At 47.3% G+C, this 17,733-nt stretch overlaps 6 protein-coding genes across 6 annotated transcripts; 2 read left to right on the top strand and 4 right to left on the bottom strand.

The window, feature by feature from the left end:
* Positions 1–88: 88 nt before the first annotated feature.
* On the bottom strand, positions 89–3,205 carry POJ06DRAFT_244139 (exocyst complex component Sec5-domain-containing protein). Its single transcript, XM_056186445.1, has 3 exons — positions 2,886–3,205; positions 2,690–2,824; positions 89–2,641 (listed from the first exon to the last, which is right to left on the bottom strand). Exons 1-3 carry the CDS (start codon positions 3,058–3,060, stop codon positions 228–230), a joined length of 2,724 nt encoding a protein of 907 aa, XP_056047727.1. The 5' UTR covers positions 3,061–3,205; the 3' UTR covers positions 89–227.
* Positions 3,206–5,368: 2,163 nt separating this feature from the next.
* Positions 5,369–6,110, bottom strand: POJ06DRAFT_244131 (uncharacterized protein). Its single transcript, XM_056186444.1, has 5 exons — positions 5,936–6,110; positions 5,837–5,877; positions 5,742–5,770; positions 5,652–5,691; positions 5,369–5,595 (listed from the first exon to the last, which is right to left on the bottom strand). Exons 1-5 carry the CDS (start codon positions 5,954–5,956, stop codon positions 5,505–5,507), a joined length of 222 nt encoding a protein of 73 aa, XP_056047726.1. The 5' UTR covers positions 5,957–6,110; the 3' UTR covers positions 5,369–5,504.
* Positions 6,111–6,543: 433 nt separating this feature from the next.
* POJ06DRAFT_205286 (uncharacterized protein) lies at positions 6,544–10,309 on the top strand (the record flags this gene model as incomplete). Its single annotated transcript, XM_056185355.1, has 5 exons — positions 6,544–6,731; positions 6,801–6,890; positions 6,940–7,030; positions 7,083–9,698; positions 9,739–10,309. Exons 1-5 carry the CDS (start codon positions 6,594–6,596, stop codon positions 10,305–10,307), a joined length of 3,504 nt encoding a protein of 1,167 aa, XP_056047725.1. The 5' UTR covers positions 6,544–6,593.
* Positions 10,248–11,491, bottom strand: POJ06DRAFT_16963 (uncharacterized protein). Its single transcript, XM_056184714.1, has one exon. The coding sequence runs from the start codon at positions 11,233–11,235 to the stop codon at positions 10,396–10,398; it is 840 nt and encodes a 279-aa protein (XP_056047724.1). The 5' UTR covers positions 11,236–11,491; the 3' UTR covers positions 10,248–10,395.
* A 1,434-nt stretch (positions 11,492–12,925) lies between these two features.
* Positions 12,926–14,324, top strand: POJ06DRAFT_244122 (uncharacterized protein). Its single transcript, XM_056186443.1, has 6 exons — positions 12,926–13,040; positions 13,094–13,548; positions 13,600–13,656; positions 13,707–13,791; positions 13,841–13,892; positions 13,962–14,324. Exons 2-6 carry the CDS (start codon positions 13,282–13,284, stop codon positions 14,242–14,244), a joined length of 744 nt encoding a protein of 247 aa, XP_056047723.1. The 5' UTR covers positions 12,926–13,040; positions 13,094–13,281; the 3' UTR covers positions 14,245–14,324.
* POJ06DRAFT_16941 (P-loop containing nucleoside triphosphate hydrolase protein) lies at positions 14,183–17,685 on the bottom strand. The gene has a single exon (XM_056184713.1). The coding sequence runs from the start codon at positions 17,578–17,580 to the stop codon at positions 14,332–14,334; it is 3,249 nt and encodes a 1,082-aa protein (XP_056047722.1). The 5' UTR covers positions 17,581–17,685; the 3' UTR covers positions 14,183–14,331.
* Positions 17,686–17,733: the final 48 nt, after the last annotated feature.

Here is a 17,733-nt window from a genome sequence, read left to right as displayed (position 1 = left end):
CCATCCCCAAAAAAAGATCACGTGATGACGTGGCTGACACGCATTAATATGCTGACGATGAGTCTCCGACTAATGTCCGACCCGAATTCGAGCATGATAATATATATTAACAGGCATTTTACAACAAATCACAATTTAGTCGACATCACCCATACACAAAATCATACCAATCCCAACGCCATATCGTAACATGCGCAAAAAGTCACTGAACACAACTCCGTTCAAGACTATGACATCTCTCTAGATTTCGTCGGCTTTTCCTCTTTAAAACACAAAAACTCCATTCGCGACTGCTTATGGCACTTGAGCAGCAACTTCTTCATGTCCTCCAGCTGTCGTGTCATCACGTCAACTTCCATTTTCGACCGATCCGTCGCATCCTGAATCGTCGCGTAGCACGTCTGATACAAATTCTCAATATCGGGAGTGCCGTACACCGTCATCTTCTGGTTCACAAACTCTACGTCAATCGTAGCCTGCAGCATGCCTCCAAGACTAAACTTGTCAATTTGCCGGAACGACTCGAGAATCGTGTTCACAATATGATGTAGCAGATCCGTGATCACTCGCTTGACAAGAATCGGCCCTACACTCGAGACCTGCATGTGCAACAACACTAACTGCAACAGCACGTGATAAATATACGGGCTCACGTCCGTCGGCTTTCCCAGTTGGGACCACAGAATCCCTGATCTCAAAATACCAGTACGGATTATTGTTGTGAAATTCGCCCTTTTCTTTTTGGTGAACGTAGTGAACAGTTGCTCGTCAAGTTGCGTCATTGCATCGCCTATAATATTAGAATTGTCCGTCAACTGAATCGAGAAGAGTGACGAGAATCGTTCGAATAGTGCACTCACGACACTCCCATTCAACTCCGCAATATTGCAAATCATGAGCAGCAACCGCGACTCCATCCGTGCCGAAGGGGTTCCAATATCCTGATCAATTGTCGAATTTGGGACCCTCGTTTTTAACGGCGAACCATTAACACCGATTGCCTTTTTGTCCCCCGCAACGGCGCATTGGACAAGACCATTCAACGTCAGGAAAATCGAGTTGGCAAACTGAGTCTTTATACTCGACACTAGTTTTGATGACGGCGGCAAAATCACCACCGCTTTTGACTTCTTTTCAGCACCTGGAATGAATACTAGTTTCTGGAGACCGTCAAGCACAACCGACTGATATTGTAAGAATAATCCAGGTACCCTTGTGCACTTGCGAGTACTTGTAGGATTCCAATCTTCAGCCATTTTGAACCGTTTGGCGTCCTGCTGCCACGACAGACATGCTCCGCCGACACATCGTTCGCGGACAGTGCTCATCATCGTCCGTAAAACATCGATATGACGTGACGATATCGACAGACCGGCCAGTTCGCTCGCGAGAGATCCCAACGTATTAAGTAGCTGCGACAAGAAAAACGTCGTGCCAATCGCATTCGCGTTCGGCGGCAGGAATGCATACAGCTCGAAATTTTTTTCCGAGCCGGGCGACCTGGGCGATATAGGAGCCTCTAGCGACGACGGAGACGTGGTTGGCAAGTCGATTTGTCGGTGGGCTTCCGCAATACGGTCGTTTTTTAAGCTAGTTGCCAACCTCGCACTCGCAGACAACGATGCTGCGCTCGTATTCGGCAAATTCATCATTTTGCGCTCACTTCGAGGTGTGTTGGCATCCATCTCAGACTCTGAATCCATCGTTTTCGTGCGCTCGACATTCGCAGCTTTATCTTCGGAGTCGGCGACAGAGCGAACAAAGAAATCTGCCACGCTGGACGCATACAGCTCGACCAGCTCACGCGCATCAGTCCGAATTCTAGCATCCTCTTCGCGCGACAAAGTCAAGTGAACTTTAGACTCGCCTTTCTGACCCACTGGTAGTGAGCTTTGCGTCCGCCCATCCAAGAATCCCGAAGCGCACTCCCAGAACAACGCGATCTGCTTGCCAAAGTACTTCGTAACTTCTTCTATAACGTCTTTCAGCGTCACCCACATTCTCTCTATCTCTGGCAGATCTTTCGATTCCAACGTTGCAAATTTCGAATTATGAGATTCCAATGTTGCAAATTTGATTGCATTTAAAAAATACTCCGTAGCAGTATTCGTTGATGCTGGCGGTGTGTTGCAGACTTCCTTCCTCAAAATCTGTAAGCTAGAGTTTAAATCGTCAAACGCTTCCTCCATCTGACTCTTCAAATTATCAACCAGAGTCTGTAGCCACACCCATATTGGATTATCCTCCACTCCAAGTTCGAGCAAGATGCTGATATACAAAACGTAGTTGTCGTCAGGACGCGCTTCACTGAGCTGTTTCCAGACCGAACTTTTGTAGTCCTCAACCACGACTTCAACTTCACCCCATATTCGCTCAATGACCCTGCGTTGCTGAACTAAATAGTCAGACAATTCCGTAGAGTGTGGTAGTGTCCGTATTTCTTCCGTAAGCGTCCGGCCACGCCGATAGTCCCTGACAAGCGAGTCGTGGTCGCCACGTTTTATATTTGCTAATAATGCACCCGGCAAGTCAAACAGGTAGCGATTCTTCTCAATCAATGACAAGGTTGCCTTCAACCGATCTCCTTTAGACTTGTTATCCATAACGGGTTTCATAATCTGCGCAGCTTTCATATTGGCGTCTGCCTATATTAGCTACCTTCGACAGAAACAGGAACATGCAAGTATACCATCAATTAATTGATCAATATCGGCAACACCCCAGTTTTTAGACTCCTGCAAAAAATCCTTCTTCATCTCTTTATGTGCCGTATCTAGCGTTGATTTCATTTTCACAAACATATCGAAATTGCGCTGCAACACCGCTTGATCATTCGTCAGTCCACCACACAGGCGACAACTTAATCTCGGTAAACAACAACTCACTCATATCATGCCATCCCCCCGAATCTCCACTGCCGGATTTCCCGTCATCGGCGCCGTTAAAATAATCGCCAAGGACAAATGCAAACTGACTCTCCTGAATAGGCTTGTCGTCCCACGAGGTAGGAAATGGATCGCTCAAACCGTAATACGCAAACACGGGATCCAAATCAGCCATGCCTTCGTCCTACCCTCGGGGCGGCAATGAAACGTCTTCCGGTTAAATTCCCTTATATATTCCTTTATAGTATGGACAAAGGTATGGTGAAACAACACACTTATAAACGGCCGTGCGTTGAGATGTCCTCATGCTTAAAACGCGGGCACTTAACATTCGAATTCAGGGACACGGCAGACAAGAGCGCTAGTCTCGTTTTGGATTAAGCCGATGTCTACGACTATGATAGACATCCGCACCCTGAATATTTTTTGCACGGAAATGTACCACATCGTCCAATAGGGAATTTTTTTTGGTTTAAATTAAAATTTGGGAGAGATTTGGGATACTACCTGGTTGGATGCTTTGCCGCTTTAGTATCATTTACATAATGCAGGCGCTATATTAGATTAGGAAGCCAGACTTCCTAATATATTATAGCACTAATGTTTGTTTATCGTACGCGGCAACACGCTACAGTTGATAAGTTGTACATGCGACGCTACGCGTCTGGTGAACACGATTCGTTGCGATCTATCTCTAGCAATATCCGCAATAGCTCAATTGTTACTCTTTATTTGGTTTATTGGAAAATCATGCCAGCTCGGTCATAGAGTGCCGGAACTCAACAAGCGTTTGGGTAACCATGACTTCGCTGAAGACGAGACGCAAAGGAGATATGATGTCGCAGAATCAGAAAGACAGCGTCCCCACCCGCGCAAAGTTGGTTTATTTTGCTTAAGCCGATAGAAGCGTACAATATCCAGGCAGGGTTTGCACGAACCGAGAAGATGGACGGCCCAGTTCAAAAGCAACGTCGGCATGCGATCATTGTTTGAATATAACGTTTCTTCTTCGAAAGAGGACAGGACTCAACTGACGGGGCTACTTGTACAGGTATGTTATAGACAAGTCTCTTCGGAATTTGGCGGCTGCTGATGATGCAACTTTGGAACAGAGACGTTCAGCGTCAAGCCAGAGCGGACTGTAATTATTCATACGCTGCCCTTAATGTCTGGATCCTAGAGATACTCGATTCGATCCCAGTTGCACTTGTGCGGAGGTTTGCTAGAGCTGCCTGGCGCCATATAGATGTGAGAGATCGGTGTTTCAGAGGTAGATCAGTCTCCACTTCCAGTGTGGTGGGCGAGCGGGGAGTTCTGAGTTTAGTTTGTCACCTCGGTTGGAGGTGTTATTCGTGTATATATAGACTAGAATAGTCGTGAGACTTGTCGTCATTGAGATCGGAGTCTCGGCCCCTCCCTTCCACAGTTCACCTCCATTCATCATCTATCTGTACACTCATATTCATTTTGCACGTATGGAGTCGTACGAGCGGACCGCGATTTGCCAGGCAATGCCATCGATGGGATTTCTGTCCTCGACGGGTATAAATGCGTACTCTGCGAGAGTGTGCTGAAGCACATGTGTGTCCAGTCCAAGGAAGCCATGAGGACTCACTACAAGAGAAATCACGACTACCAAGTCGTTGGGTTTTGTCCTGTGCGTGTCTAGGCATTTTATGGTCGCTCCTAGCCATAGTACGTGCAGTTCAGGGACCTGAACCATGAATCGATGGCAACTGTTGCGGGGCTACGCCCGATAGCGACTCGGCTGCGCCTTCTCCCACTGGCCCGGGCCACGTGACCGTTTGGGGCCGTTAGTTTTGTTTCCTTCTTGTTTCATCTTTTCTCTTCTTTCTTTTTCTTCTTTTAACGAGTTCTTTGTGTACATTTCTACTTGTAGAAATAGAGCCTTCCACAGCAACTTACAGATCTCACGGTCGCCTCCCGCAGATGCTAGATCTGGAGTAGCTTGTCATGCGCCATACTGTCAACAAATAAATGTGCACTGTGGCTACAAGCCCTTACGGCATCACTGTGCACATTTGTTGTGTAAACATATAACGTGCGCTGTGCGCCCTTGTCCACGTAGATACCTTTTGGTACCGCAGCGCGCAACGAATTTACCGTTTTAACATATTTATTTAAAATCCAAACTTACGATGGTCCAGCTGAGAAATCGAAAGGTCGTGACAATAGTCGAGCCGGACGAATTTGTTGCATTTATATTTCCCGCGTTGTATATATTTTATTTGTGCGTTGTATATATCGTATGTAATCCTTATATTCTGCCTAATTTCACACCTTTGACGTAATAGAAATTGACTCATGGTCATGCTCAAATATACGCCGGCGGTATACGAAACACGCTGAAATGGTAAGGGTTTGTAAGGAGCACTGGGTTAGGGTTTGGTTAGGGGTTTCGGGCGAAAGTGGATGAGCCGTAGTGACACATTAACTTTTACGGAGAATATTGGAAATTACAATTACTGAGCACTTCCAATTAGTTACAGTGACAATGTGCATCTATTTTTACAATACATCTGTATGATGATTTTCGAGCAATCAAATCTTCAAACCAATGATCCCATTTCCACCAACGCCGATAGCAAGGCATTCGGCTTAATAAGCCTTGACTTCTTGATCCTTCTCAATCTGTGCGACTGACGGGTGTGCTTCTAGCGTGGAAATCTCGGCGTCGGGCAGCTTGACTCTGGAATGTAGTTAGCTACAATTCGTACTATGTCACTCTTGGGATAGAAAACATACGCCACCGCCTTGATCAGAGTATACTCATGCGTAATCTCAGCTAGTATGGTTAATCGCTAGTGTCAACGTACTTATGCGCACCGAACATACCACCGGAATCAACAAGATCCTTTTTGATCCTGCAATCTGTCAGCAAGTGACCTGCATGCTACCACTGTATAACGATATACTAGACCATCACATACTTATTGACTTCAGAAGAGGTAGCATCCTCCTTAAATCGAACCTTAACAAGAGAACAGATCAGTCATGACTCAACCATGTGAGCCAGATCAAGGACTCACAATATACACAGAGCTTGTCATTCTGAATCGGAACGTATGAATATATTTCGCTCGAAGAAATGTTATGAATTTCAGTATGACGGATTATTTACTTTATAAGTTCGACGAACAGTGCAGGCAAGGATGACAAGCGTCCTTTTATATCTCAAATGGGACAATGGCTTAAAAATCGCGAGCGGACAAGACGCCACAAGCAAGTGAACCCATTACGGCTGGGACTGCCGACGATGACGACGCCTTACAGCGGCTCAGAACTTTATTCACACTATGGCAACGCATATAATGTTCCTAGGCTAGTCACCACTTAAGCAGATACGAGAACAGGATAAATCGATATTAAGACTACAAAACACCAAGTAAATGATAGACTATTATATTATAACATAGAATAAGAAAATAAGATGATCTAGCAATCATCAATCGAATCTCCGACTAACCCTAACCTGAGAATAAATTGCTAGGCGTTGAACTTTTATGCCGTTTATGCAACGCTTCGTGACGTTATGCAGGGGCACTTTGTGCTACACCATTGCTCAATTGCGCGCTAATTGCGATGGGTCTCGGCTCCGCGAAATTTTTCATTGGGAGGTACAAGAAACTTTGTGAAATTTCGCCTGGTTGACCTATAACCAGAGCCTTGTTGATATTGAATATCATCATGGAGCAGGAGAACAAGGCTCATAGGGCCGTCAGAAAAAAGAGTCAAAAAAGGACTGTTCATAACGGCCAAAATGCAAGGGCTTTTGCAGTTGCTGCCCCACGGCGGCTGGAGCGGCAAGCAAGACGATCTCATGATGTATGCGAACGCAAACACATTTGATATATTGGCGAGACAATGAGGGAGAGACAACTAACTCCTTAATAGGTTAAAGAAAAGAGATTTCACGTTCCTATGGTGGACAGAACTCCGGAGGAGCCGCCGCCAGTTATCGTTGCTGTTGTCGGTCCGCCTGGTGTACGTACCCCCGAATCAGTACCCATCTACCATCCACTGACATCTACAGACCGGAAAAACTACACTGATAAAAAGTCTTGTACGGCGATACACCAAGCATACATTATCCGACATTAGGGGCCCAGTTACGGTAGTCTCAGGTAAGTGACTACTCTATGTTTGACACCGTCAGTGAGCTAACTGAGTCGACAGGAAAACGACGGCGGTTGACCTTTGTTGAATGCGCCAATGACATGAATTCCATGATTGACATTGCTAAAATTGCGGACTTGGTTCTTCTCATGATTGACGGCAACTTCGGTTTCGAAATGGAAACCATGGAGTTTCTAAACATCCTCGCCCCGCACGGATTCCCACGCATTCTCGGTGTCACTACGCATCTCGATCTTTTCAAGTCACCTGCCACTTTACGTGCGTCAAAGAAACGACTGAAGCACAGACTTTGGACAGAAGTATACAAAGGAGCAAAACTGTTCTATTTTTCTGGAGTAATGAATGGCCGGTATCCGGACCGCGAGATCCTCAACCTGGCGCGATTCATCAGCGTCATGAAGTTCAGGCCACTTAAATGGCGTAATGAGCATTCATATCTACTTGCAGATCGCATAGTTGACATCACTCACCCTGCAGATATCGAAAGAAATCCCAAAATTGACAGAAAGATTACTCTCTATGGATACGTTCATGGCACACCGCTACCTGCCCACAATGCTCGCGTCCACGTGCCTGGAATTGGCGACTTGACAGTCTCCGAGGTTGAGCGTCTCCCAGATCCTTGTCCAACGCCTTACCAGGAGAAGAAAGAAGTCGAGGAGGGTAAGATTAAGCGTCGCAAGCGGTTAGACGATCGTCTGAAGGTCATTTACGCGCCCATGAGTGACGTCGGCGGCGTTTTAATTGACAAAGATGCGGTTTACATAGATGTAGGGCATCGCAGTTTTGTGGAGGGCGAGGAGAAAGGTGTTGGCGAGCGACTGGTGGTTGGACTCCAAAATGCGCAGACCACTTTAGGTGCAGGTGGGGCTGGTATCCGACTTTTCAGTGGTGCTGGCGCGTTGAATGAGTTCAAGCAGGAACGGGTCGAGGACGATGATGTCCACAAGGGTGACACGGGCCGCAAGGTGCGGCGAGAGGGTCGAAGTATTAGCGGCGAATCTTACGACACCGATCTTGGTAATGATGATGAAGGATACGACAAAGATGAGGACGAGGACGAAGATGATGCCGACGCTGAAGAAGAAGCATACTCAAAGTCCATGGCATCCAGACTTGCCGAAGATGATGAAGATCAAGGGGAAGAATTCGTATTCGCTGATAGCGACTCCGATCTAGTTGACTATGATGATGTTGATGAGTTCGATGCGGACAGTGGTGATCTGCGCTGGAAGAGTAATCTTGCTGATCGTGCATTGAATGATTATAAAACCGGTCGTCGGAAATGGGATATTGGAAAGCTTCTGTATCTCGATCATATATCTCCAGAGGATGTCATCAAGCGATGGAAAAGCGAAGAATTGTCTTCTACTGTAGAGGACGGCGACGAGGACGATATTGAAAATAATTCGTCTGATTCGGAGACTGGAGACCATGGCGACGACTTCTTCAAGAAGCGTGAGAACAGTTCCATCCATCCTGCTGATGCCGAAGTCATCGACAGAACTATTCCTGTTTATGATGACGAAGTTTTGAAGGACAAATGGAGCGGAGCAGCCAGTACCGCCTTGGCTTCATTGAAAGGCAGGTTCTTAACGGGGCAAACCGATGACGACGAAGACGATGAAATCAATTCGAGCGACTTTGACAGTGAAGATGACGAAGAATTTGGTGACTTTGAAGATCTCGAAACCGGAGAAGCCGTCACGGGCGCTTCTGCTCAAAAAGAGAAGGAGGAAAATACAGGCGAAGAGGAGGAAGAGACGCTGAAAGAGAAATCGTATGAGAAAGAGCGCGAACTAAATGCTCGCAAGAAAGAGAAGCTGCGTCTCCGCTTCGAAGAAGAAGAAGAACAAGAAGACGATGGTCTCGGCGATGATGATCCAGAGAAAAAGCTATACGATACATGGCATGACGCGCAAAAAGCAAAAATTACAAAGCAGCGTGAGATCAATAAAGCCGAATTCGACGAGATGGATTCTGTCACTCGCGAGCGCATTGAAGGTTATAGAGCTGGTCAGTACGTCCGGATCGTTATCGATGACATCCCGTGTGAGTTTATTGAGACGCTTGATCCAACGTTTCCGGTCATTATCGGCAGTCTTCTGGCATCTGAAGATCGGTTAGGGTTCTTGCAAGTTCGTATCAAGCGACACCGATGGCACAAAAAGATCTTAAAGTCAAACGATCCGGTTATTTTCTCACTCGGATGGCGTCGTTTCCAAAGTATTCCAATATATACTACGTCTGACTCGCGAACGCGAAACAGAATGCTGAAGTACACGCCGGAGCACTTGCACTGTACGGGAACATTCTACGGACCTTTGATTGCTCCAAACACCGGTTTCTGCGCCGTTCAGTCCGTGGCAAATAAAGCGGCGACGGGTGCGTTCCGTATTGCCGCAACTGGCATTGTTCTTGATGTGGATCAAAGTGTCCAGATCGTCAAGAAATTGAAGCTGGTCGGTACGCCGTACAAGATTTTCAAGAATACAGCATTTATACAAGGCATGTTCAACTCGGCCCTTGAAGTTGCCAAGTTTGAAGGCGCAACCGTTAAAACGGTTTCTGGTATTCGAGGACAAATTAAGAGGGCGTTGAGTAAACCGGAAGGCCACTACCGTGCCACTTTTGAAGATAAGATCTTAATGAGTGGTATGGAATGTTATTTCTCCAGTAATATCACTACTAACAGCGGTAGATATCATTATTCTGCGGGCCTGGTATCCTATTCAGCCACGCAAGCTCTATAATCCTGTCACTTCCCTACTTCTCAACGAAAAGACAGAGTGGCAAGGTATGCGACTGACAGGCGAGATCCGTCATGAGAAAGGTCTGTCCGTACCGCAAGTGAAGGATTCCGACTACACAACCATCGAACGTGCTGTGCGTAGGTTCAATCCCCTCCGGGTACCCAATTCTATTCGGTCAGGATTGCCATTCAAGTCCCAGATTGCAATGATGAAGCCGCAGAAGAAAGAGACGTACTTGCAGAAGCGAGCAGTTGTTCTTGGTGGTACAGAGAAAAGAAAGCGAGATATGATGCAAAAGGTCATGACGATTCGAAATGAGCAGGTGAGGAAACGACAGGAGAAGAAGAACGAAAGAAAGGTCGCGTATCAGAAGAAGATAGCGGAGGATGAAGAGAAGCGGAAAGAGAGGGAGCGCAAAGACAAAAGGGAGTTCTTTAAACGTCAGGGGAAAAAGAGGGGCGCGAGCGAGTCGGGGGGTGGTGGAAAGCGCCATAGAGTAAGCGACGAGTAGATATGTATATGTACAAATTTGCATCTGTTTCACAATAGTTATTTACATCGTAGGGTTCCAGCATAGGCATTTAAAAAATTCTTGGGCATCACTCGGCCTTTGTCTTTTCGGCATCAGGCTCAACCTGAGTCGTTAACGCCTCCTCGATTTCAGCATATCCCGGTCGTCCTCTAAAGGACGTACCAACAAGTTCTCTAACCACCGTACTGTAAACGCCATCTCGCTCGTCGAGACCATATCCTGGACGCATTCTTTCATTGACCAAGGCCGACAATGTGCGATAACTGTAGTCAACCAGTGGGAACTCCTTGTCATCTGCAAATTCCTCATCAATGCGCTTATTGAGTTCATCAATCGAAACAATAAATGTCTCCGCGTTCTGGTGAAGGTCAACCAGCTGCCGTGCCCGGCGTTGAACCTCTTGGGTCAACCGGTGTATTTGCGCGCTTTGACGATGCAATTTCTCGGCTCTCTTAACTTCTGGATCGGTTGCAGGCGGGTGATATGTCAGGAGAAAGCTCTCGACAGTAGGCAGAGTGAAAATCCTGTCCTCCATTCTCAGCTTCAAACCCGTCTTTTGCTTTTCCAGCCGTTCCTTCTCTACTTCTGCAGCAGCAGCCTGCTTTCTCAGATTCATCATGTATCGATCATATGCCGCAGCAATAGCCTGTCGATAATACGTCCTTCGTAACCTGGATATTTCGTCCTTGTAGTTCTTGACACCATTCTGGCGCGGATTGGGTGAGGACTTGTGCACGAGCGACTTCAGATGCGGAAATGGCTTGATAATTGGCTCTCGCAATGAACCTGGTGGGTGCTGTATGCCTTCGGCATAACCCTGGTCCACTTTCTTCTGACGAAGGGGTGGAAATTCAAGAACTTGTCGTGGCCGGGGAAGAATACCCGATAATCGTTTGCCGCCTGACATGGCGGTGTAGTTAGTACGGTACCACTCGACCGACAGAGCCACTTGACGTTGCCGTTGCTGGCTAACGATACTTCTCTAGGCAAGTACCCCTCAACGCAAGGCTGCCGCAATCGAGCGACTGAAGTGAAGTGAAGGAGTCTAGATTATGGAGCAGTCAGTCGATGGGACCACCGATACTGAAAACCTTTCCGAAAGTCGCTTTGGAGCGCAAGGTTAGGGTACCACTCCGGCGTGTAGTGGCTGTGCTGGCCTGTCGAGTGTGGCTGACGACGCCCAGACTGACCATACTCGTCTGATGGCACTTGCCATTCATAATGTCATCCCTTCTGAATTGCAATCGAAGGGGAAAATGTCCTTGATCCATCGTTGTGTCTGTGCTAAAAATCCTCCCCACGGTTAGAGCCTTAGAGGTTTTCAAAATCACCCAAGTTGTGGAGGAGTCGCGATCATTTTCTCGCGGCATATGTGTGGATGGATAGGCTGTATCATACTTTTCTTGCTACGGGTGTGGAAGACATAGCCTGTTGCTCGATACGATAAAGGTCTGAATACAGATTTGCAGTTGCGGTTGTGAAGAGCAATCATATGCTGGAGGGAGCCCGAGGTCATTCGTCACCGGCTGGATTGCTGTAATTCATTCAAAGAGCAATTATTGCCCTGATCGACTCAACATTTTGCTAAAACTGTAAAAGCCTGTCAACATGTCGAGCATTTCTGCATACGGATGCGTAATATATCTGTACATATCGCCATTGAGCGCAGGACTCAGATGCACAGAACAGTCGCTCTCATCCTACCATTGTGCCTAATAATTGTTTGAACAGAGCGTATATGAATTGATTGCCTCTTGTATTGCGTGTTTCACAACATGAATAGCTGTCAAAGTTCAGTACATCTACGAGCGGGACCTCGGAGCGTCTCACTGCCTAACCTCCAAGTACTCGAATCTTCAATTGACAAATATGATCCAGCACATGGATTGAACAACTTTGAGCGGCGGTGGCAATGTATGGGGCTTATGAAAAACTGTCTCTACTATGACTCATGCAAAAACAACGCGCTGGCCTTGTAAGGTTCTGTCAATACGGTGTTCCCATTGTTTGCCAACGCCATGGTTAATAATCTTGGAGGACAACGCTTTCCGGTCGCTTGGGGCTCGACATTGTTGGCTGGATTTCTCTGGTGATGGTGCTGATCCCTATTGCGCTGATGATTATGGGCGAAGTTTGAGGGCGCCGTCAAAGCATGCTAACTAAACAGGTCGATCTGAGTCCATATACTGCATAGGCTTACTGTTGTGGCAATTTGCAAATATTGGAGATAACGGGATCCTTCGCAATCGGGCGTATAGCTATTAACGTTGTTTCAATATCTAAGGGTAATATTGTGGCAGAATATAGATATAATATTTAACGATTGCACCTATATAATATTATTGTCCATTAGTTCAACTTCTGTTTCATGGAACGCGATTGTTAGAAGCTTAACGGGTACTAGCCTGACTAGCACCTGAATGGGCTTGACTATACAATTCCCGGGCGTTGTGATCCGGCATGTGAGATGAGATCGGTTTTAATAAATCGTGGGAAAAAAAGCTTAGCCTCGAGCTAGTCTTGATTTGGAAAGGCACACGTGGGCGAGCCGCTCGCCTTGACTTTCGGTGCGGCTGGGAATCGAAGGACATCAGACAGTCAGGCAGCAATTGGGTCTGCTCTTCTGCCGAATTCGAATCTGAGGACGAATGAATACTCATCAGTCACTGACCGTGGTTTGAGCAATAAGTTGCGTGAACTGGCGGAGGCCACGTATGTAGAAACCGCACGCAGAATGTCAGAGCCAGTTGTTAACAACCCCTTGGTGCGGCATTTCTTTATTCGACTGCATATTGCAACGTGGCACTGCTGACTACGGTACCTGCACCAAGTCTTATTGAGCGGCAAATTGACCATTGCAGGTGCTTGCGTATATGAACTTACAGTTCATCCGAACAAATGAGCGAGGTGGGCTATTTGCACGCCCATACAGTCACGACACACCCTATGAAACATGCAGGTACAACCAAGTTTTACAATGATAAACTGTGAAACGACTTGCTGCATCCCGAGTTCCCGACGCGTCAACGTCGGCGAAGTAAACCCGAGCCGGGCTCTAGAGTTAAATACCCCTGTGTACCCGTTCTCCAATTCCTCCTCTCTATATACCATCTTTTCCACTGCAATCAGTCGCCCGGTCAACATGCAGGCTATCGAGAACTTATTTGACTTTGGCCAGTCCCAGAGCCAGCAGATCTACAACAACGAGTACACCCCTGAAGTACATCGCTCCTGACTTGCAGTCTTGCTTGGTCCCTAACAATTTCATCAGGAGCACAAGGCTAAGTTCTCCCATGAGGCTATCGCTGGCGCAGCATCATTCGAAGCTGTGAGTGTGCCGCTGAAGTTGGGTTTATTCGAATTCTGACAGATCAACAGTTCAAGGTGTTCGAAGATAGGCAGCGTCAAGAAGGTAAGCCAGTCAGTCATGCCTTCGCTAAGGAAGCCCTCATGGGTCTCGCTGGTATGTTACCGTTTGTAGCTTTAATATTCAACGCTTATCAAATATACAGGCGCCGAGGTTGACAAGCTCATTGAAACCAAGGGCCTCGACTTCTATGACAGGTATGTTTATTCATCATGCAGATATAAACGGTTAAATCCCATATTATACAACTTTAACACTCATCGAAGAGAGAGGGCAAAACGACACGCCCGGGAGCAAGTGAACCAGATGTACGATTCGCACTATGGTCAGAACGATAATTATGACCCGAGCATTCAGCCTCCACCACGTCAATTTCAGGGATATTACGGTGATTTCGACCGCGGATACAATCAGGATGGCTACAACGGCGGATTTGACACTGGCGGATACAGCGATTCTCGACGTGATCCAGGCGGATTTGGCGGTCCCAGCGGATACAGTGGCGCAGACGGTGGTCCTCAGGGTGGTTATGACAGCGGTAGATGGTAAATGTAGTGGTACTATAATAAGTTAATGGGTCGCGTATCTCCAGTGGAATGTAAATTAAACATACAACCAAAGTCTCAATCGTTTCTTCTAAAATCCTCGCCCAGTCCTTGGGGTCTGAGTCCTAGCACGGAACAACCCTGGGGTCGAAATTCCTGCCATGCCTTTCACTTGTGCTGTCCTCGCATGGGACAGAGCTTCTTTTGCACGGTCCTGTGCTTTCCTGTCCTCCTCAAACTGTGCCTCGATTTCCATTTTTCTCGAAAATTCTCGCTCCGTCTTCCTCTTGAGGCGAGACGAATACCCTTTCTCCTTGACACTGTAGAACACGCCGCCGAGCTCCGCAAGCCAATGCGGGTCAACTGCTGTAACGGTCGACATGAATTCCTTCGACGTGAGAATTAGTTCGTGGTACACCACATAATCCGGCAAATATCCCAGTCCATATAACGCCGAAGTAGGATGTAGCTGTATCGTCACACTTGTACGCAGGTTGACGTATTCACCAAGGCCCTTGACTTTTGCAGCCTGGTGGAAGTATCCCGAACAGACACATTTGCGTACAATATCCCAGTCCATTCCGCAGGAAACAATCGACATTTTCTGGAATGTGACAATGTCGAGAAGTTGCTGTCTGATTTCACGCGCCCGGCGAAGAGACTTCGGATGGAGGAAATGGCGCATGCACCAGCTGTCGGAGTACCCATTCGATTTCCACTGGTGATAAACGTGTAGAAGCGTCAGGTGGTCGGATTCCGGAACGAAAAATTTTTCACGCGCAGCATCACTTTCTTCTTGCCGTTCCTTGGGCCGATAGAATACATTAGGCACCGACAGCATAGATACAATTGTGAGCATCTCTTCGCTGCATTCATATTGCTCTGACATGATTAAAAGCTTCGACAAGGAAGGCTCCATAGGAAATGACGCCATCTTGGCACCGAGCGCAGTAAGTTGACCGGTATTGTCCAATGCTCCAAGTGCCCACAGATCGTATAAGCTGCTCGTCATGGTATCTGCTGGAGGTGGATCCATGAAGTCAAATTCCATCAAGTCTTTCACACCGAGTGACTTTAACAGCAAAAGTGTATTGGACAAGTTGGTGCGCTGAATTTCGGGAATATTTTGAATATAAAACTCGTTTCGAAACGCCGATTCCGTATATAGTCTATAGGCTATTCCAGGACCAGTACGGCCAGCGCGGCCTGAGCGCTGGTTCGCATTCGCTTGCGAAATTGGGGTGATTTGAAGCGTGTCCATACCCATGCGTGGATTGTAGACTTTCAATTTGGAGTATCCGGTGTCTACAACGAACTTGATACCGTCCACAGTGAGGGACGTCTCCGCAATGTTTGTGGCCACGATAACTTTGCGAGTGTCTTTTTCCGCTTTATCGAAGATTCTCGCCTGCAGGTCCGCAGGCATTTGCGAATATATTGGCAGGATATCCAATTTTGGCGGATCATCAAGCTGCGCCAGTCGTTGAGCTGTAACTTCACAAGTTGTCTCAATATCTTCCTGACCCGTCATAAAGACCAAAATATCGCCAGGGCCTTGCTGGAGATGGATGGTCAGGATCTGCTTTACGGCAGCATCAACGTAATCCTCGCATGGCGACTTAGAGAATAGAACATCCACGGGAAATGTTCTACCGGGAATGGTGAATTGGGGCGCATTACCATAAAACTTGGAAAACCTGTCCGCATTCATGGTTGCGGACGTAACAATCAACTTCAGATCTCGGCGACGCGCAAGAATCTTCTTGAATAATCCCATTAAAACGTCGGTATTAAGTGCGCGCTCATGTGCTTCATCCATGATAATACACGAATACTTATCCAGGTCAGATTCTTGCAACGACTCGCGAAGTAAGACACCATCGGTCATGTACTTGATCACCGTCTCGCTACTAGTACAATCCTCGAACCGGATGGCGTAGCCAACGAGACCGCCAAGCTCAACGCTCATTTCTTCACTCACACGCTTTGCAACACTCATAGCCGCAACCCGGCGCGGCTGTGTGCATCCAATTATACCACGCTTGACATATCCGTCCTCGTACAAGAATTGTGTAAGCTGCGTAGTCTTGCCAGATCCGGTTTCTCCGATGACAACTGTAACTTGATTATCGCGGATGACCTTTAGAATCTCTTCTCGGACCGCAAATGCCGGTAATGACTCTCTCTGCTCTCGCAAGGACTTATCCTGACTAAATTTTGATGCCCCACCACTATTCTTCTTCATATGTTCCGAAAACTTGCTCGCGCCCCTTTGCACCCCTCCTTCTCCGGAAGTCGCGCTATCAGCATCATCATCTTGTCGATCCTTGACGCCGAGAACGTTTCCGAGAGAAGTTCCAGCAATACTTAAGGCATCGCGATTTTGCTTTTGTCGTTCCCGCTGTTGTCGCCGTTCGCGAACTAGTTGACTACCCTTGCGACTAAATACGGCCATATCGCTCTGTGGATCTCTGACAGCTGAAATCGGATCTCTCTGGTGGGTGAACACATTGCGTCCATCTAAGAATGGGGGGGTCAAGTCATGGACCAGCAAATGAACCCGATTCTCGTCATCATCCTCGTCAAAATTCAAACTGAGCTCCTGCGCTTGGCCGACACCAGACGTCATAAGGCGATTATTCTCCCATAATTCGGAATCTTGCTGCTTTGCTTTGGCGCGCATGCTGATGCGATTCGTCATTCTGGCTTGCAATTTGGCTTCGGCTTCTTCGAAATTGTACGACGTAGTGCCGAATGGATTGTGCGTCTCATCTCCAGCTGTATGGCCCAGCTCGTCCGTTGCATACCAGTCTCTCTCCAACGCGGAAAGACTCTCTTCGTCGTAATCGGAAGGTAGTAAACCTCGACTGGTCGGATGCCGCAGAGTTGCTACTCTGGAACGACTGGGTGTAGCATCAGCTCGGCCCGGACGGCTGCTACTACTACGGACTCTATAATCGTCGTCCTCCTCCTGCACACTATTATCACGCGCACTGATATGTCGCTTAAGAGAGCTGCTGCGACCGGTATACGCGCTGTTAGGCTGTGGATGGCGTCTTGCCTTGTTGTCTAGGAGGCGTTGCCTCGCCTCATCAGATAGGCCGCCACCATGACTAGGAGTATCGAGTCTTCGCTCTCGTTTACTTGACAGTGATGACGATGGAAGTGCTGGCTTTTTAAATGTCACGCTGTCGCCATTGTTGTCTTTCTTTTTTGGAAATATCAAACCTCCTCGAGCTCGTGGCGGTGATAATCGGTCCCTAGGTGCGTCGTCGTCGCCGTTCCCCGTACCGGGAAGCCGGTCAGAACTGGTAAACTTAATACGCTTAAAGTCCGACATTGGTCATGGTACTGATATCTCGATTCGGCATCGAGTTAAAGTAACTTTGGTGGATCGTTTAGTGATGTGTGGTTGGTGTGGTTCGATTTTTTTATTTTGTTCTGCCGATGAAGTCTATTTTTGCCCCTGATCTCAAACCACCAAGAATCGAGT

The sequence above is a fragment of the Lipomyces tetrasporus genome, assembly GCF_029532465.1.
Source record: "Lipomyces tetrasporus strain NRRL Y-64009 chromosome Unknown POJ06scaffold_1, whole genome shotgun sequence".
NCBI classification, from domain to species: domain Eukaryota; kingdom Fungi; phylum Ascomycota; class Lipomycetes; order Lipomycetales; family Lipomycetaceae; genus Lipomyces; species Lipomyces tetrasporus.
Note: the sequence above shows the minus strand (reverse complement) of the source record. Positions and strands in the feature narration are given on the sequence as shown.